The sequence below is a fragment of the Denticeps clupeoides genome, chromosome 16 (genome assembly GCF_900700375.1).
Source record: "Denticeps clupeoides chromosome 16, fDenClu1.1, whole genome shotgun sequence".
NCBI lineage: Eukaryota > Metazoa > Chordata > Actinopteri > Clupeiformes > Denticipitidae > Denticeps > Denticeps clupeoides.
Genome location: NC_041722.1, coordinates 6914099 through 6932266, shown reverse-complemented (window position 1 = coordinate 6932266; position 18168 = coordinate 6914099). Strand labels below are relative to the sequence as shown.

Sequence of the window (18168 nt, the reverse complement as noted above, 5' to 3'; positions counted from 1 at the left end):
TCCAAGACCTCCTTATCTAGAAGATGTGTCGCAACCTAAGAAACAATGGGAACATATGACAAAATGTTACCAAAAAAGATCGAAGTATGAGTTTTAAAAAGGCAGAGCAAGTAATTAAAAGTGGCTAATCTGGATAAATCCTTTATATCCCGATCTATAGTCCTATTCTGAAGGGAAAAAAGCTTAAAAGTTGATAAGGAGAGACATGGATAGACAGAAAGTGTCCTTTGTCTGGTTTCCTTCACATCATCTATTTTTCCTCACAAGTGTTCCTCCTTTGTGTTCTTCTCCACCAAGTCTCTTTTCCCATTGATAAGTGGTCAAGCAGTGGTACAGGAAGTCTGCATCCTTCAAGAAAAACATGATTTTCATGCAGGACAATGCTCCATCACACGCGTCCAAGTACTCCACAGCGTGGCAGGCAAGAAAGGGTATAAAAGAAGAAAAACTAATGACATGGCCTCCTTGTTCACCTGATCTGAACCCCATTGAGAACCTGTGGTCCATCATCACATGTGAGGAGGGAAAACAGTACACCTCTCTGAACAGTGTCTGGGAGGCTGTGGTTGCTGCTGCACGCAATGTTGATGGTGAACAGATCAAAACACTGACAGAATCCATGGATGGCAGGCTTTTGAGTGTCCTTGCAAAGAAAGGTGGCTATATTGGTCGCTGATTTGTTTTTGTTTTGAATGTCAGAAATGTATATTTGTGAATGTGGAGATGTTACATTGGTTTCACTGGTAAAAATAAATAATTGAAATGGGTATATATTTGTTTTTTGTTAAGTTGCCTAATAATTATGCACAGTAATAGTCACCTGCACACACAGATGTCCCCCTAAAATAGCTAAAAAATAGCTAAAATAGCTTGAGAACATGGTTGTTGTTCAATAATAAAATTATTCCTCAAAAATACAACTTGCCTAATAATTCTGCACTCCCTGTAATTGTTGTTGTTGTTTACAAAATAAGCAATGTCTGAACAGGATTGTCTTTGTTTTTATTTTTTTGATGTATGACATCATAGGCAGTGTTAACCTCGCCATTAAGGAAGCGGCCCCATAATCAGAAGGTCGCTGGTTCAAATCCACTGAGGTGCCACTGTGCCACGAGTGTCCCCACACACTGCCCCCCGAGCGGCTGTCATGGCTGCTCACTGCACAACTAAAAAAAAAAATAGCATTTCAACATGAACTCTACAATGTAAATTTGGAGGGCTGGGAGGACACAGTAGTGTGGCAATAAGAAGGTCACTTGAGGCTAGTTGTAATATAATACGTCCATTTGGACCGATGGGTCCAGATTCACCCTATTGTGGTAGGTGCTACCTGTACCAAAAAGTCCCTAGAACATGAGCCTGCTCCATCTTAATCAGCCAATTCATAAAGCTCCCCACCACCCCCTTTTAAGCCCATCTCAGCTCACCCATGGCAGTTCTTGCTGTGCACCACCGACAGTCTATTACAGAAGTCTTCGCGCTGCTTTGCCCAAGTTAGATTATGTTTAAAGGAGTCCACACTGGCAATGTTGAACCAAACACGAATTTTTAACTAATATTATACCACTGTTTCTATAGTTTTGGATCAATCTAACAAAGTACACTACATGTTAAGTATGAAGTTCAATTGACTTCAGTCATTTTTCAGTTATTTTTAAACTGCACCCCTAGTCTATTTCTTTTTGTCACAATACTAATATCATATGGAATTCGGTCATATCTGGGGTCTGTTGTCATGCAGACTCTAAGTCCTGGTCCCTGTGACAGTTTCCTCTGACAACATTCTGTTTGAGAATGGCCACACATAATAGGCAATTTGGAAACCAAAAGAATATGGTGACATGCAATGCACTTTATGTAAATATGCTAAGTGTAGCAAATGATGGAACTTTCATCAAAGTCCCCCCAGGAAATCTACTTGCCCATATCCCACCCTTGGACATAAAAGAATGCTAAAAGCATTGCTGTTCCAGTAGCAACAGTCCAGATGTCCTTCTCATCCCAACAGAAAAGTCTATAAGAGATTACAATTAAATTACAAGTAAATTAACTTTATTTAAAAATTCTAAACTTTTGTCTCATTTTTAACACTATATAAACATTATTATTTGTTATTTAATGTTTTAATTCTGCTCATTCTTGCATTATGCCAAACTGAAAATGTGGGGGTCATGGCTACATAAAGCAGCTAGTAGGATGTCTGGAGATGTGAACCTTGTGAATTTTCTACCTCCACCTCTTTTGCAGGGTCTGCGAGTTGTCCTTTTCCCCACCTAACAGACAGAAAATCAGACACTTGATGGATATACCGCACTGCACATACATATTTACTGCGACACAGCCCTTGTGCATGCATGCATACTGCCACGTATATTAATACACATATGCATGCATATGCACACATACAGTCATGCACATACTTACATACAAACATGTGCATAAGTGTGCATAAGTGTGAAAAATGTGCATGCAAGTGAGTGAATGAGTGGAATTGTATGCATGTATCTGGAAATATTATTATGCACACACATGCATTTGACAGTACATACGTACATATGTATTTATGCATGTGTGCATGAGTGTTTTGCACCAGTATATATGCCCCCCTCTCTCTCCACTGACCGGATACTGTGTATCATCTGCGGGGACGCACGTCACAGCCCTCACCTCGCGGCGGTCTGACGGACTACAGTGACCGTTACCACGGATACCGAACTTCACCTGCTCGCGAGCGCTTCCATACAGGGGACGTTTCTGTGACATAATTTCACCCCCCAATAACTCCCCTTTTGTGCTAAGGAGCCGCAGCATTACCGCTCCAGCAGGTCCACCCGGGGAAAGGTCCACCCAGGACAGCAGCCGCGGTACCCGCCTGTCCTGCATTGTTTCCCCGCCCCCCCGAGCCTTGAGGGTGGGGCTTATTACGAAGTGAGATACTCGCCTTCAATCTCCAAGCAAGAGCTTCGGTTGTGCTGGAATGATGAAATCTTTCTATCACATTCGAGCAGTTATGCAATTAATCAATAATTTATCCACGACAATAATAATAATGCGCAAATGCTTATTTTATTCATGCACATTGCATTACAAAATCTATCAACATGAGACCGAGCTGCACAATACAATGCATCATGTAACACAACAGTACAGCTGATGCTGAAATGTGAAGGAAAATGATGCTATAATAAAACAAATATGTATGTATTATGTTGTGTACTTTCATCAGGGGAATGTCTCAAAACATGTAGATGACCAGTACATGATGTTCAGTATATTAATTTAAATGAGGTCACAAGATTTAGTGTGCCATAGGGAAAAAAGATTGGAATTCACTTCATATGAATTTCATATAAAATCAAGAAATAAAGTAAAACAGGGTAAAAGCTTTTCCCCCCCATTTCAGTAGAAGTCTTCTATACAATCTACAAAACATGGTGGTTAGCATGGTGGGGGTCACCATGCTAACCTGGTGACCCCCACAAAGGCTGAACTTTTACACAACAACTCCAGAAGCAGCAGGTCACCTGCTAATGAAGAGGGATGATTAAAGAGTGTGTTATAAATACTGATTTGTATTAGAATCAAACCCATTTTAGACATCAGGGCCAGTGTTAGTGTTGTGGTGTTCGCTCATTTACTGAAGGAAATGGAAATGTCCATTGGAGTTCCCTGGAATTCCAAAGGTGAATAAAAGACAAATCCAAAAGACATAAGACTTTGTGCACAGGGCATGTTCACTAAAACCATGTAATGTCGACATGCATTCAAAAATAAATGCACAGAGGCAAAAAATTGGCTACATGATTAGAGAATGGACGTCAGGAGGAATTCTTTCCTGTTCTCATTTGACTGCTTTCATTCGTCAGGTGGAACACACATGCACATGGAAAGTCTTTGGCACCTTTGTCATAAATATTTAGCCTCCCATTCTTCTTTACTCCCATTCAGAATCATTCGTCCTGAAGCACAGTTCTTTCAAGAAGCATGACTTTCACAAGTGACAGTAAATAAACAGCAACACTTGAGCAACAGAGCGTGTGCAACACCGATGAGAAAAAGAAACCAGGTTATCACAGTTACAAGGTGCTTCGCCACAGCGACATTGTCTCAGGGATCAAGCGGTTCATGCTTGCGTTCTGTCAGTCTGGCACATCGTGGGCAGGTGGTTGAGTTATCATAGTAACAATCCCTAAAATAAAATAAAAAAATTAAAAATCTAACCGCACAGCTACCTATAATGCATCAGAAAGTATTAACAGCACATCACTTTTTCCACATTTTGTTATGTTACAGTCTTGTTCCAAAATGAATTATATTAAATTTCTTTCCTGAGAATTGTAAACACAACACGCCATAATGACAATGTGAAAAAACGTTTACTTGAGGTTTTGGCTAATTTATTTTTAATTAAAAAAATTGAGAGCACATGTACAAAAGTATTCACAGCCTTTGCAATTAAACTCAAAATTAAACTCGGGTGTCTCCTGTTCCCCTGATCATTCTTGAGATGTTTCTGCAGCTTAATTGGAGTCCACATGTGGAGAAACAGTTGATTGGACCTGATTTGGAAAGACACACACCTGTATATAGAACGTCCCACAGTTGACAGTTCATGTCAGACCACAAACCACGCATGAAGTCTAACGAACTGTCTGTAGACCTCCGAGAAAGGATTGTCTCGAGGCAGAAATCTCGGGAAGGTTACAGAAAAATGTCTGCTGATTTGAAGGTCCCAGTGAGCACAGTGGCCTCCATCATCTGTATGGTGAAGAAGTTCAAAACCACCAGAACTCTTCATAGATCTGGCCGGCCACCTAAACTGAGCGATCGGGGGAGAAGGACCTTAGTCAGGGAGGTGACCAAGGCGACCCAATGGTCACTCTGTCAGAACTCCAGATGTCCTCTGTGGACAGAGGAGAACCTTCTAGAAGAACAACCATCTCTGCTGCAATCAGGTCTATATGGTAGAGCGGAAGCCACTCCTAGTAAAAAGGCACCTGAAGGACTCTTAAAACCATGAGAAACAAAATGTACAGAGATATCCTGGATGAAAACCTGCTCCAGAGTGCTGGGGCGACGGTTCATCTTTCAGCAGGACAACGACCCTAAATACAAATCCAAGATATCAAAGGAGTGACTTCAGGACAACTCTGAATGTCATTGACTGAACAAAGTCCAGACTGAACATTTCTGATTGAATTGAACATTTCTGGAGAGATCTTAAAATGGCTGCACCAACGCCAAATTGATGGAGCTTGAGAGATGGAAAAAGTCATGCGCTGTGAATACTTTCTGGATGTATTCACTGTACCAAGCTCTTCACACTTTAGATCATTATTGAAATAGTTGTGTACAATAAGTAGACAGTAATGAAAAAAACTTCCAACTACAAACAAAACAAATGTATAGACAAAGCGTTATAAAAATCAACATTATGCTGACCTGTGGAAGACAGCAGAGCATTCCTGGCACACAGAGGTGTGACTGTCAAATGGGAAGAGGATGTCCCCTTCCTTACAGAGCTCACAAACAAAGCCTTTGGCCTGACACCTCTATGAATGAGAGAGCAAAAGAATGTTTAAAAAATTATTCACAAGCCTGATACCACCTATAATATAATACTACTTGTAATATAATACTACCATATCCCAATATATGGCTTTGCACTCTGCGATGACCTTAATCTCAGTTTTATCAACTAAATTTCTGACACACATAAATCTAAAACTGCTCTAGTGTTCGATTTATATGTGATAATATCCATTTTTTAAAAGCAGTCAGTATGTTTGCGGTACAGTCAGTGTTAGTCAGCATGCTGTTAAGTACATCCTGCATCTTTTTTGCCCTTTATCTCACTCTTTTTCCTCCCTCTTTCTGTGTGGTAGTGTATTGGCACTCCAAGCCAAACACATTATCTTAGAACAAGAAGCTTTCACATGGAAGAAATGCAGCACCAGACAGAAGAGCAGCAGACCGGAGAGATTTAAAATGAATTCTGGAGTAATCCTCTCAAAACCAGATGAAGGTGAGAGTAGAAGAGGACGCACCTCACAGTCCAGTTTAATGTGTTTGGCAAACACAGTGTGGATCTCGGTAAGCGAGCAGCTCAGACGGCCGGTGGAGATGTCAATCAGGTCCTGTAGGGAGTACATGTCATCGTTCTCTACAAAGTGCTGCCTGTCTTGAAGCTGTTTGAGGGATGAGAGTCACCATCAGCAGACTTTACATCAGAATAGTATAATGACACAATTTTTATTTAAGATGCTTATTAATAGACACATATGTAAAAAAAGACAAGTAGCATTGCAACACAAAAGACACAAAAGAAAATAATGACGTTTTAATAAAAAAAAAAAGATATAATTTTCAAATTGAAAGATAAGTAATGTGTTGTTTTTCACAACTAAAACAAACACAATTAAACATAGATTTGAAGTTTCATCTGGTTCATATCTGGAACATTTTAAACTGTGTAAAGCCCAATTTCTGATGCCTTAGACTCAGCACCATAACTCACCATCCCTATCAGCAAGCTGACAAGGTACCAACGCAGAAAGAAAAATGAGCCTGTGGGCCAGTTCCTGGAACTACTTTGCCCAAAGCATGAAGATGATATATGAAGTATCCTCTTGTGAATGTGGCACTAGATGTTCTTTTGTTAAAGCAGCCTTAAATGGCCCCATAGTCCCTGCACTGACCTGTAACAGAAGTCGAGCCTCCATGGCCTCCTTGCAGGTGAGGAAGTAGGGCTTCATAAGAAGGATGTCTTGTCGCAGCTTCTGCAAGGTGATTCATATAAATGGGTTACCAGTAATCATTTCAAATGTTTTAAGATAACATAATTTATAAGGGCACTCTGCAAGAATCAGTAGAGCAGATTACATCAGTGTGCGGCTGTGTGTGTTGGCAGATCTTCCTTCGACAGACTCACCATTATTGCATATGGTTCACGTTATCAAATGTGAAGGCCAACGTCATTCAGGTTTTTCCAATGGCGCATTTTTGCCATGTAGTGGCAGGGAAGTACAATATATGAACTAATATAGAGATACTGGGATGCTAAGCGATTAAACAGACTCAACAAAATCAATGGATGAGTGTTTTGCTCACGGACACAATGGTAGTTTGGTTCACGGGCGGGTGCGTTGCCCATTGGGCTGCTACCAACATTTATTAATAAGTTAGGCACACAGAGTCAAAGTAGGTTCACTAAAGCTGAACAAATGGTGATTTATATAGTCTAACCAAATCTAGTTCTTGTCTTACCAGATCTAATCTGACTGATCAGTGGCTGAAGAATACTGAACAATAGTGACATAGTTTAACACGGACAAAGCAAAAGAACTAGGGCTGAAACGAGTATTCGAGTCACTTGAATGATTCGATTACAAAAAATATTTGAGGCAAATTCTTTGCCTTGAGGCTTCGTTTAATTACTCACCAAAGTCCATCTATTATCGCATCACTCCCGCTTTGTAGGCTACTGCGCAGCACCAGTGTCATTGTTTTAGACGTACTGTTTTAACTGAAGCAAGTTTCAAGATGTATTTTACACTCTATGGCAGTGGTTGAAAATTAAGGACATCGGTGTGCATACAGGGTCGCAGCGTATGCAACAAATGCATCCTTACGTGAACTGCACTTCTCCAAGCGGAATCTGAGCTTCTACAAGGAATCCTATTTTTATGTTTTCTAACTGATTTTACTTTTAAACGGAGACACACGTGGCTGCCAGATATCGCAAGCCTACCAAAATCTCCCACATAGAAAACTAGAGAGCAAACAAGCGTGCATGCGAGACGTTAACTTTTGCATCAAGCGCTCACATGACAGAAAGAGACAAAGCGAGAGTGTGCGTGTGCACTGTGTGCATTTCCGATGACACAGACAAACCGCATCCTGATTGGTTTGCGTTGCAAAATAAGCCATTTTTTTTCATGTACATCATAAATGTTTCACAGAAAGGTTGATTAAAGGGGCTTAGTTCAGGAACCAATAAGCCAAAGGTTTTAAGCTTTGATCAAATGAAAGTGTTGCGTTTGAATTTTAAAAAAATATATTTTTTTTTGGTGAGGTATAACAGCAAATTGCTTATGTTGGCCTTTCATGTAGCACATCACACTATTGATATAGTAGTTTAAAAACAAAAGGTACAGTTTAAAAGTACTCTATGAAAAAAAGTCCACACGGTGCAAAATACAAAAATAATCGATAGTTGCAGCCCTAAAATGAACCCATGACCCACCCTGATCTCCACCAGCTCCTCAACAAAGTTGAAAAGCAGAGGGTTGACCTCCTTCAGCTTGAGAACCGGCCTAGATATCATCAGAGCCAGGTAGCGAAGTGAAGAGCGACACACCTGCACACAGAAGAACATTCGGACATCTGGTGCTGAGAGGGACACATTAAAGGTGTTACATGACATTTAAATGCTAAATATACAAATATGAATCGAACAGTACATGATATGAGCTTAATGCATTACAGTGCTGAATACTTCACATCAATATTAACATAATTAATAAACCATATAAAATTTAATTTGATCTGGTCTGAGTCCTGCCTTCCTTGGCTCAAATTCCCAGTTGTGGATGACCCGAGCAGGGACGATGGCTGCGTCGTTCCAGTGGCAGCTGCCGCAGTAGTACTGACCTGTGTAGTCACACTGCCGAGCTTCACTAGGGACGCCCCCTGTAGGACACAAAGAGCCTTACACACCTACTGTCATCAAATCAACTAATTGTTACTTTGTGTAACGTAACCATTTTAATCAATAGCATCATAGTGAAGAACCTACTCAACGAAATGGGCGATCGGCACTCGGCACATCTGTAGTCCTGTCTGTCCAGACCAATCTCAGGGCAGATGTTCAGTTCATATTCAGACTGGTGGCTGACCTTTGACCTCACACAGGGTTTGGTGATCAGGTTCATACATTTGCTATGGCAGCGATAGTAACAGCCTAAACAAAAAAAAAGGCTTCTGCAGATTAGATTGTAAAACTGCCCACCCCTGTACCACCGGGGGGGAAAAGGGTCACTCACCTGTACAGGTGTACCAGGTCTGAATGAGGCCCCAGATGATGGCACTGCACTTGTCACAAGTCTGTTTCACACTCTTGCTTTTCTCCTTAGAGAAGCGATGCTCCAGCAGGACTCTGAGGTTGGGCTCGTCCTCCTCTGGGTCCTGTTTTGATAAAAGGAACATCCAGATAAACACTCTCAGACATGAACTTCATGGAGAAGTCAAAATCAGAAAAAAAATCTGAAATCAGTCTGAAAATTACTGGAGTTAAAGAAGTGCAGCAAGAGTCGTTAATATGGAATTCAGCTGTCATGGTCAATTGATTTGTCCGAGATCATCAGTCCATCCCTTGTTGATCAATGTGACCAATGGAGGTTACCACCAAGGCCGTTCTGCTCATGCATACATATGAAATTTGATCCAAATGTAGAAATATTTGTGTGTGTGCTCAGCGAATCTGATTGACGTCATCAATCGAGTTCTACTTGTGAATGCTCTTTAAAAAGTCCCTTATTATGAAAATTTCACTTTGTGAGATTAATGAACATTAATACGAGTTCCCCTAGCCTGTCTATGGTCCTGTAGGTGCTAAATATGGCGATGGGTGTCAAGAGTGCTTTTGATCATTCATTCAGAGAGCAGCAGCTTAGAAAGTCAGATCTGGAATTTGTTCTCTTTTGTAGTCATAAGGGGAAAGGTTACCTTCCGTTTCTCATGCTTTGTCCGGCTAGAGAATTTCCCACCCCTCCCCTAAACATTATCTCCACCGACCATAATGGCTTCCAAACATGCGAAGCATGTAAAAATGAGAACAAACGTATTTTAACGTATTTTAGTTCCATTGTGGTTATTGAATAGTGTTGATGACGTTATTTCCGTCAATGAACCCTCAACATCTATAGGCCACTCTCCTCCTCGTCCCATCTCTATCTCATTAGCATTTAAAGCTACAGACACCGAAACGGCGCATCCTGGGGAAATGTCACTGTTGGACTGGATCAAAGTGGCTGTAATTCTGCGTCAAGGCTGCATTTCGGAAAGAGACTTCAGATACAGTATTAGGGGACCACTAAGACCGATATAAAAGCAATTTATTTATACAGCTGCAATTGCCAAAGCCATTGTGAGCTCCCCCATCTACTCTTATCTAAGTCCTACAAAACACTTATTCTATTAACAAGAAGAAGTGTTCATGAAAAGCACTAAATAGCTCAAAGGGGAAGTAAAGCAGATGCTCACAAACCTTCAGTTCCTGCAGTTTGAGGCGTAGGTGGATGAGTTTCACCACAGTGTCTTTCTGTCTCTCTGAGTGTTCTGGCAGTTCCAGGATCAGTCTTTTACACTCCTCTATAGTCTGCTTCAGCTGTTCAATATCAGACGCTACAAAAGAGCCCTGTGCGCACGTACACACACCCGCACACACACACACACACACACACACAGATCTTAGTTATTTCTCTTTAGTCAGATTCCACAATCCATCGTTTATTCACATGCTTCTGAAGAGATGCACAGGGTTACATCAAACTATTTTACTCAATGTTATTTGGAAAAAACTGCAAACTAAATGAAAACAAGAATGTACACATTTCACATGTATCGATCAATATCTAAAGAAAGAATACGAAGAATATTGGTTATCTGTTTTCTGCCTCAAGGCTTGAAAGTCTGTAACAAGTCACAAAATACTCAATCAAGCAAAGCATCTGGTACCCACCACAGGACGCGAGAAGTGGTCTTCTGCCAAGCCCAGGTCCATGGGCCGCTCTGAGCTCTGGGTTTTAGTGTCAGATGGAAAGAGTTCAGGCCTCACCTCTGCGGAAGAAATTCAGTACTGCCATGTTAGGAATATAAAATCCACACACACCTCTCCTTTCAGAGACAGAACTCATGACCATGATCTGCTACCTCCTAGATACATGAAAATTTGTGAAGAACATTCACCAACAAAAAAAAAACAATCGCAGTGAATCTGATCAAAACTTGTACTAGTTCACGGCTACACTACCTGCATAAACTTCACAGAACAACATGGCTGAAAACGTTCCTGAAGTCTGCTCACAGCACAGTCGCCTATTTAACTATGAGCAATCTAGCTAGTGAGCGCCAGACTGGAAGTGGCGAAAGACACACCACGTGACTTTCACTTCAGCAATCGCTTACAGAATCCACACAAAAAAATAAAGAACAGCAACAAGGAATCCCAACTCATCTGACAGCAGAGGTTGAATCCACTCAGATTTAACTCGAGGTTACGCCAGACGTCACAAATGAAAGTGCTTCGTAGTTATCACTTCTGATCATCATGGAAGGGACGGTTTTCAGACATTACAATCTGAAACCATTAGTCAGACGTGCAAAGACCCTTTTTCTGGGCAGTCAAAATACCAGTTTAACAATAGTTAGAGGAAAAGAAAGAATAAAGCCAAAACACAATTTAAACAGAGATATAAATGGAGCGAGAAGTTAAACTGCTAAATTGCAAGTAGTGAAAAACTCGTGAAAGCCTAATACACTCCAGCACTTTCACTTTCAATCACTTTACTCAGTTGCACACCTTCACCCTACCTGTTACAAATATTTTATGTTAAAAACATGAAAGTGTAATATTTGGTTATGCTTGCAACATTCATAAAGTGAAGTGATTGTCATTGTGATACACAGCAGCACAGCACATGGTGCATACAGTGAAATGTGTCCTTTGCATTTAACCCATCACCGTTAGCAGTGGGCAGCCATGACAGGCGCCCGGGGAGCAGTGTGTGGGGGATGGTGCTCTGCTCAGTGGCAACCTCAGTGGCACTCTGGCGGATCGGGATTCGAACCGACAACCTTCTGATTACAGGGCCGCTTTCTTAACCACTAGGTCACCACTGCCCCAGATTTGCATATTGGTTCATTGTATACTTGCAATATTTGCAATATTGTGTGCTATATCAGTCGCTAAAGCATTTCACTGCATATCATACCGTGTATGACTGTGTATGTGACAAATAAAATTGAATTGAATTTGAAAAAAGTGACATGACTTCACAGGCACACTCACCATTTCTGGGGGCATCCGTAACTTCACTTCTGTCAAAAGGGTTGGCATGGCCTTGGCGAAAGCGGGCGAGTCTCTCATCGTATTCCATCTCACCGGCCACATCTGCAGAAAATGCATTTACTTTTTATTCTGGCACATACAAGACACATTTACCAGACGACCGCAGTGAAAGACGTACTTTAATCCTGCCTACACTGGAACTAGCTTACAAGGCTGGCATGATGGGCATCGCACCCTCATCACCCTGACAGGATCCGGGCGCCCACAGTTTACACTACGACTCGGGAGGCGCGGCTGATGCCGCCATCATTTCTTCTAAAAGGATGGCTGCACTGTGACACTGTGCTAAAACACACTTAGCTCGCTAACGCTGTTAGCCGCACAAGCGACTCGGAGCGCGGAGGACCGGGCTTACCCCATTGCGGGCCTCCGACCAGGGCGAGCGGTGCGAGGGCAGCCCCTGTGCAACGCGTATCTCAAACGGCCGTAATTCCTTTTGTCGGAGTGATGAAGTGCATCGTAGCATTAACAGCTGTCAGGACAGCAAAGCCTGGTTGCTAACAGACGTAAACAGAGCCGGCGTTCTGATGAGGCACGTGGTCAAACAGCGACCTCTAGTGACAAAAGCATAAAAACACCTCCTGTATGCACAAAAAGAAACAATTTAAAATCAATGGTGTTTATTCGTCATTCATCACTCACATTACATAACATTACTTGTTATTTTTTACTGATGGAAAGCAGCCTCTACGAGGGAGATGTTTCAGGAAGTTAAACTGAGAAAGAAAGGTATAAATTGTTATTTGGAGAAATATATTGATATGTAATTTTTTTTAATGTGTAGGAAAGTGTAGTGCAGGAAAATACTTCTATGCAGCGATGCAGATGTTAATTTTTTCACTATGCACATGCATCCTCAAACTAGCATGATTTGTCGCACTTCTTTCTGTTTTTTAAATGAGATGTGGTTGTGCATGTTCTTGGAATTTGGATGGGTTCTAAATAACAATGTACAATAAACAGTTAAAAGATACCTGGCTGTTTAATATACAATGTATTTCATCCATGAATTTACATAAAAGTGAATTGATTATGATACACTGCAGCACTGCAGACGGTGACAACGAAATGTGTCCTCTGCTTTTAACCATCGCTCTTTGGTGACAAGCGCACGGGGAACAGTGTGTGGGGACATTACTTTGCTCAGTGGCACCTTGGCGGATCAGTATTCAAACCGGCAATCTTCTGATTATTAATTATATTTAATTATATTGACATGAATTATATTTACCAAATCATGGATAAAATGCAGCACGTGTGGCCTCCCCCCATAAACTAGGCTTATCTGCATTTGACAGAGAGTCAACAAAAGGGGGGGGGGGACCTCCCCAGCACTGCTTTCATGTGTCAGGGCTGCTGTTTGAATAATCTGATTGGTCTGTAGCAACTGTTTTGGGTGAAAGGTCTGGTATGAAAGATATAAGGAAAGTCTATACTTGCTCTTTTCTCTTCCACTCTGCCTCTCTCCATCTGAGTCTCTTCTCTAGCATTATGGTATTTTTGGTTACATTGGTTTTAATTTATTTGCAACACTGCAGCACAGCACATGGTGACAACAAAATGTGTCCTCTGCTTTTAACCATCACCCTTGATGAGCATTGATCAGCCAGGAAAGGCGCCTGGGGAGCAGTGTGTGCTTTGCTCAGGCTTGGGATTCAAACCCACCTTCCCATTACGGGTCCATTTCCTTACTCGGCCACCCAACTTCACCATAGGGTCCTTTCATACAGTTATGATTTGTTCTTTTCAAACTGGTTTGTGTTTGTTTCAAGTTTCTTCTTTTTTCATCTTTAATAATCAATAATTTTATCTGTGTCTTATATAATTGATTTTGCATTGTCTATTGGTTTTTATAAACTTTGATGTATGCTTGCAGTTTATTTTCTATGTAATGTTGTATTACTTTCTTGAGTGAACAGAATGGTGCAATACAAAATAAAGTGATTATTGTGATAATTTTATTTGGGCTTGGTATTTTCTTGACCAATGGTCAACATAATTTATACAATGATGGAAACAAACTTCCAAATGAGCACACATAAAACAGCACTCTTAATGTAATATACATTTCAAATGTATTTAATAGAAAATAATACTTTGTTAAATAAAATGCAGCACATGCCAAAATAACAGCTATGGTAATCTGACCAACATCAAGGGTAATTAGTCAGAAATATTAAAGAATACACAAACACACACTCACAGAAAGCATATGCATGTAATAAGTAAAATTATGATTAAGCCTTAACACAAAGAGTGTTAACTGCATTCAGGAATGAAGTACCCGTGCATGTCCATGTGTAGGTCTGTGTTCACATATGAGCGTGCTACCTCCTTAAAAGACTTTGCATCAAGTACCAGTAGAAACGATTTTCCTGGGTTCAGGTTTATAACTGAGGTCAACACCACACCTGGAATTAAAAAAAAAAATCTTAAAATTTAATTTACTGAACACGCACAGCGAAAAGAGTCTGATACAATCGTGCTCTACATTGTTCACAGGGCTGTATTTTAATGATCAGTTAGCAGCTCACCATCATCTTCCTCAACTGCATTTGGCTTTGGAATGAAGACTGGTTCAGACGGCAAGCAGCTCTCCTCTGACCACTCTATCATTTTCTTAGTTTCAGCATCAAACTTTCCGATCTGTTACAACACACAAGACAAGTTATTTGGCATATTAAGGAAACAGAAATGTATTTCAAAATGTAATGCAATTAAACCAACCTTAGTCGCTATTGCTGATCCAACACATGTCATATAGACAAATCTGTGCTTTTTGCCATTCAAATCATAATTAATTCTAGGAACTTCTGTGCCTACAAATGTTTGGGAAACAAAACATGAAACGTGATCACCATCTGAGAGACCATAATTCTGATCATCAAGTGTAATTCAGAGGACATGAATACAACTGAAGCTTTCTTCAATGCTGATCATACCTTCACATAGTATTTCTGGATGGCAGAGGATTTTCCCATCCTTTTCCTTCACAGCAGTGGCTGTTGTGTGTTTGAGCTTTACAATGTTTTCTCCAGTTCCAGCTCCCTGTGAGGATAAACATTTACATATTTCCAAAATTCACACATGGCTTCCAGGATAAATATGAAGTTTATAGTCAGGGGTTCATCTCGCCTTGTCACTGAGAGGCAGAACCAATCGCTTGTACTTCGATGTGAAGTCAGTGTCCTTCGACCCTTGCGATTCTGGTCCTTCTTTCATCTTGCTCAAGTAGAACATGTCATACAGACTGTTGTCACAGTAAGCAATCACATCCAGCACTGCGTGGCCATCCTCTTCATATGCATTGACCAAGTGGTGCACAACCATGGCATCAGTGTAAAATTTGTGCACAACCTTTTTTGTCCTCCTGTCAATAAGTTGGATCAGGGTCTGTTGCGCAAGAGAGGAAAATAAATATGTGAGTGAACTGAGGATTCTCTAGCAATCGTTGAGAAATGCTTGAGGTTACATTGTCGTCTGGGAGGTATTTGATGCAGCTGGCCCAGTTCACGCCTCTCATGTAGGCAGTGGCCATCTTCAGGATGTCCAGTTTTAATGGCTGCTCAATGAAGATGAAGAAGTTTTCTGTCATCCCAAAGCTGTGGTAGTAGCTGGGGGAGAACACAGAACGGCATGGAAGGGTGCAGATGATCTCCGTGTTCTTTAGTACAGGAGAAGTCCTTGGGCTCGCTGTGGTCACGTGAGAAACAGAGCAGCTTGGCATTTCATTTCAGTGGTCTGCAATTTATGGTAATTCTGTTTTCATGCTTTCCAAAAAAAAAAGTGTTCGAATTGTACAGAAATCTTAACTCTGCATCAGTGGGTCTGATGCAGAGTTGTGAAATAAAAACACATATTAATCAGTGTAATTCAATTAAACAGATTTTTGTATTAAAAAAATGTTTATATGTTAATTCCATGTTTTTGAAGGTAAAAAGTGAATAATAATTGAATTTCAAGAAAGAAACAATATATGTGTTGACCAAAATATAAAATATTGGTGTGTTTAAATGATTATGCTATGGTTTAGAATTGCAATATGAGTTATTATTTAGCCACTATTGGAAGGGTCCAGTCCCTCATGCATCTCAGCTCTGGGTTACGTGAAGACAACGTCTTAGTCTGCTTTAAGTCTCATGCACATACCCTCTTTCTCTGCAGGAACCTTGAAAAGGATGTACTTTGTTTTGGCCTTGTCAGCAATTGAAGTACCCATGTTGTAGGCATTTCCCTCTTTATCGTAATGTGGATGGGAGGTCACAATGTTGACAGGAAGATATTTCATGTAGTCCACCTTAACAGAGAACCAACCACAAGATAAATAAAAGAAAAAATGCAGTATACCTGCATAGGGTCTCATCAGTGTCCATAGTACCTTGTCATGGGTTTCTAGAGTTATGGGGTCTATTTTGCGAATGTAGTTTGTTTCAGATGTGGCATAGAAATTATTCCCATATCGGATGATGTTGTTACCACAGTTGTCTGTGAAATCTGGAACAGTGTGGTTCAGGAAAGTGATGAACCTACAGGTTGATATCATGAAGGTACAGTACATTGATTGTATGACATCTTTTGCATGTCCAATAAAAATACCATTGAGAAGGAAAATATTACTTAGAAAAGATGCTTTTGCTTGAGTCAGGGTACGCCATTGTTCCCATCTCTGAGATAACTATCCTTTTGGCCTCCATGTTGGCTTTATATGTGTCTCCCCTGAGGAACCTGCTTCTGTAGAACACATTGCCTAGCAAGGAAAAAGATATACTGCAATAAAAAAAATACAGCTCTCACAGCACATATATACAATATATCCAGTACAAATATGCTGTTTAAATCCTACCATCTTTTATTGTGAAGCTGTGCAGAAGTGACATTCCATCAAACCAGTGGTCATACGAGGTTTCTCCTACTGAAAACAGACCAGGCCCAACACGCACGAGTGTCCCCTGCAGCCATGGTGGCACAGTTCCTGAAGCCAGAGAATTTTAGTCATTTTACATACTTTTTATTTATCTCTGCCATGGTTCCCCTAGTGTTGCTTCTCTGACTTCCTGTGTCCATGGCTACTCATTGGAACTGCCTGAATTTTTTGTTAAGATTGGGTTGAGGCAGCAGTGTAAAATTCTTACTGTTTTTTTCACAACCCATGACTACAGCTCCACACCATGAAACCCACATTTTTATGATGCTAATCAAGATGACAAATAAGACATTGTGAAAGTGTCCTGATCTTAACCCCACTGAGAAACATTGTGCTGAAGAAGACTTTGCATGGTGACTGATCTTCAAAGCAAAATGTCAGTAAAAATTTGATTCAATAAATGTTTACTGAAACAGTGCCATGCAGAATTCATGCTGTAAAGATAAACCAAATATTACAACTCATGAAGTTTTTCTTGGCAGGACAGTGGCATGTTCAATAATCATCATATTTGGCACCTACTACAATCATTTAAATGTAAGAAATACCATTAACATAAATGTAGCAGATTAAATAAAGGTCCCCTGACATTGTTATTATTATATTTTTGCTTTTATATCAGTCTTATTGGTCCCCAATATCTGAAGTGCCTTGGTGGTGAATTACAGCCACTTGTGTCCAGTCCCACAATGAGATTTCCCCAGGACACGCTGTTTCAGGTGTTTTAGCTTTAAATGCTAATGAGGAGGAGACATAAGGGGAGAAATTCCATAATGAAAATGCTGTTATGCTTAAACGACAGGTTGAATAATGTTTTTAGAAAACCTTGTCAGTAGGGATGATTGACAGCTGCCACATACCCTTCTTCTGATTTATTGATTTACAAAAACCCCAGACATCCCTTCTTTCCTCTCTACAACCCTGATGCTGAAGTTAAGCAGGTTAAACATTTTTTGGTAATGAGTTTAAACGTAAGCGTTTGCTTTTGACTAAAGCCTACTGAAAAACTGAATATGAAAACATTGAAACATACCTTCTGTAACTGCTTTCATGGGCTCAGGTTTCTCCTCTTTGTTTTTAGCATAGTCGTACTGCATTTCTATGGCAACTGGCA

The 18168-nt window shown here is 40.5% G+C and overlaps 2 protein-coding genes across 4 annotated transcripts; both read right to left on the bottom strand.

The window, feature by feature from the left end:
* Positions 1 to 3047: 3047 nt before the first annotated feature.
* def8 (differentially expressed in FDCP 8 homolog) lies at positions 3048 to 12664 on the bottom strand. 3 transcript variants are annotated; one of them, XM_028956355.1, is made up of 12 exons: positions 12486 to 12664; positions 12071 to 12172; positions 10742 to 10839; positions 10268 to 10417; positions 9045 to 9186; positions 8798 to 8962; positions 8564 to 8691; positions 8246 to 8359; positions 6699 to 6779; positions 6048 to 6188; positions 5443 to 5552; positions 3048 to 4189 (listed from the first exon to the last, which is right to left on the bottom strand). In XM_028956355.1, the coding sequence occupies exons 2-12, from the start codon at positions 12156 to 12158 to the stop codon at positions 4108 to 4110; spliced, it is 1299 nt and encodes a 432-aa protein (XP_028812188.1). In that variant the 5' UTR covers positions 12159 to 12172; positions 12486 to 12664; the 3' UTR covers positions 3048 to 4107. The 3 variants fall into 3 exon arrangements, with proteins under 3 accessions (XP_028812188.1, XP_028812189.1, XP_028812190.1); XM_028956356.1 differs by lacking the exon at positions 12486 to 12664 and adding an exon at positions 12249 to 12392; XM_028956357.1 differs by lacking the exons at positions 12071 to 12172; positions 12486 to 12664 and adding an exon at positions 11033 to 11124.
* Positions 12665 to 14389: 1725 nt separating this feature from the next.
* bco1 (beta-carotene oxygenase 1) lies at positions 14390 to 18168 on the bottom strand. The gene is made up of 11 exons (XM_028956755.1): positions 18088 to 18168; positions 16974 to 17102; positions 16748 to 16877; positions 16509 to 16656; positions 16276 to 16427; positions 15603 to 15813; positions 15266 to 15523; positions 15073 to 15178; positions 14858 to 14949; positions 14665 to 14776; positions 14390 to 14541 (listed from the first exon to the last, which is right to left on the bottom strand). Exons 1-11 carry the CDS (start codon positions 18149 to 18151, stop codon positions 14390 to 14392), a joined length of 1554 nt encoding a protein of 517 aa, XP_028812588.1. The 5' UTR covers positions 18152 to 18168.

Coding starts and splice junctions, on each gene's coding strand:
- def8 (XM_028956355.1), bottom strand. CDS start 12,158: ATGGAATACGATGAGAGACTCGCCCGCTTTCGCCAAGGCCATGCCAAC. Junction 6,780..8,245: donor AGGAGCTGGTGGAGATCAGG/GTGGGTCATGGG, acceptor ATCACCTTGCAG/AAGCTGCGACAAGACATCCT. Junction 4,190..5,442: donor TGCTCTGCTGTCTTCCACAG/GTCAGCATAATG, acceptor ATTTTATTTTAG/GGATTGTTACTATGATAACT.
- bco1 (XM_028956755.1), bottom strand. CDS start 18,151: ATGCAGTACGACTATGCTAAAAACAAAGAGGAGAAACCTGAGCCCATG. Junction 17,103..18,087: donor CATGAAAGCAGTTACAGAAG/GTATGTTTCAAT, acceptor CTCTGGCTTCAG/GAACTGTGCCACCATGGCTG. Junction 16,878..16,973: donor CAGCTTCACAATAAAAGATG/GTAGGATTTAAA, acceptor TTTCCTTGCTAG/GCAATGTGTTCTACAGAAGC.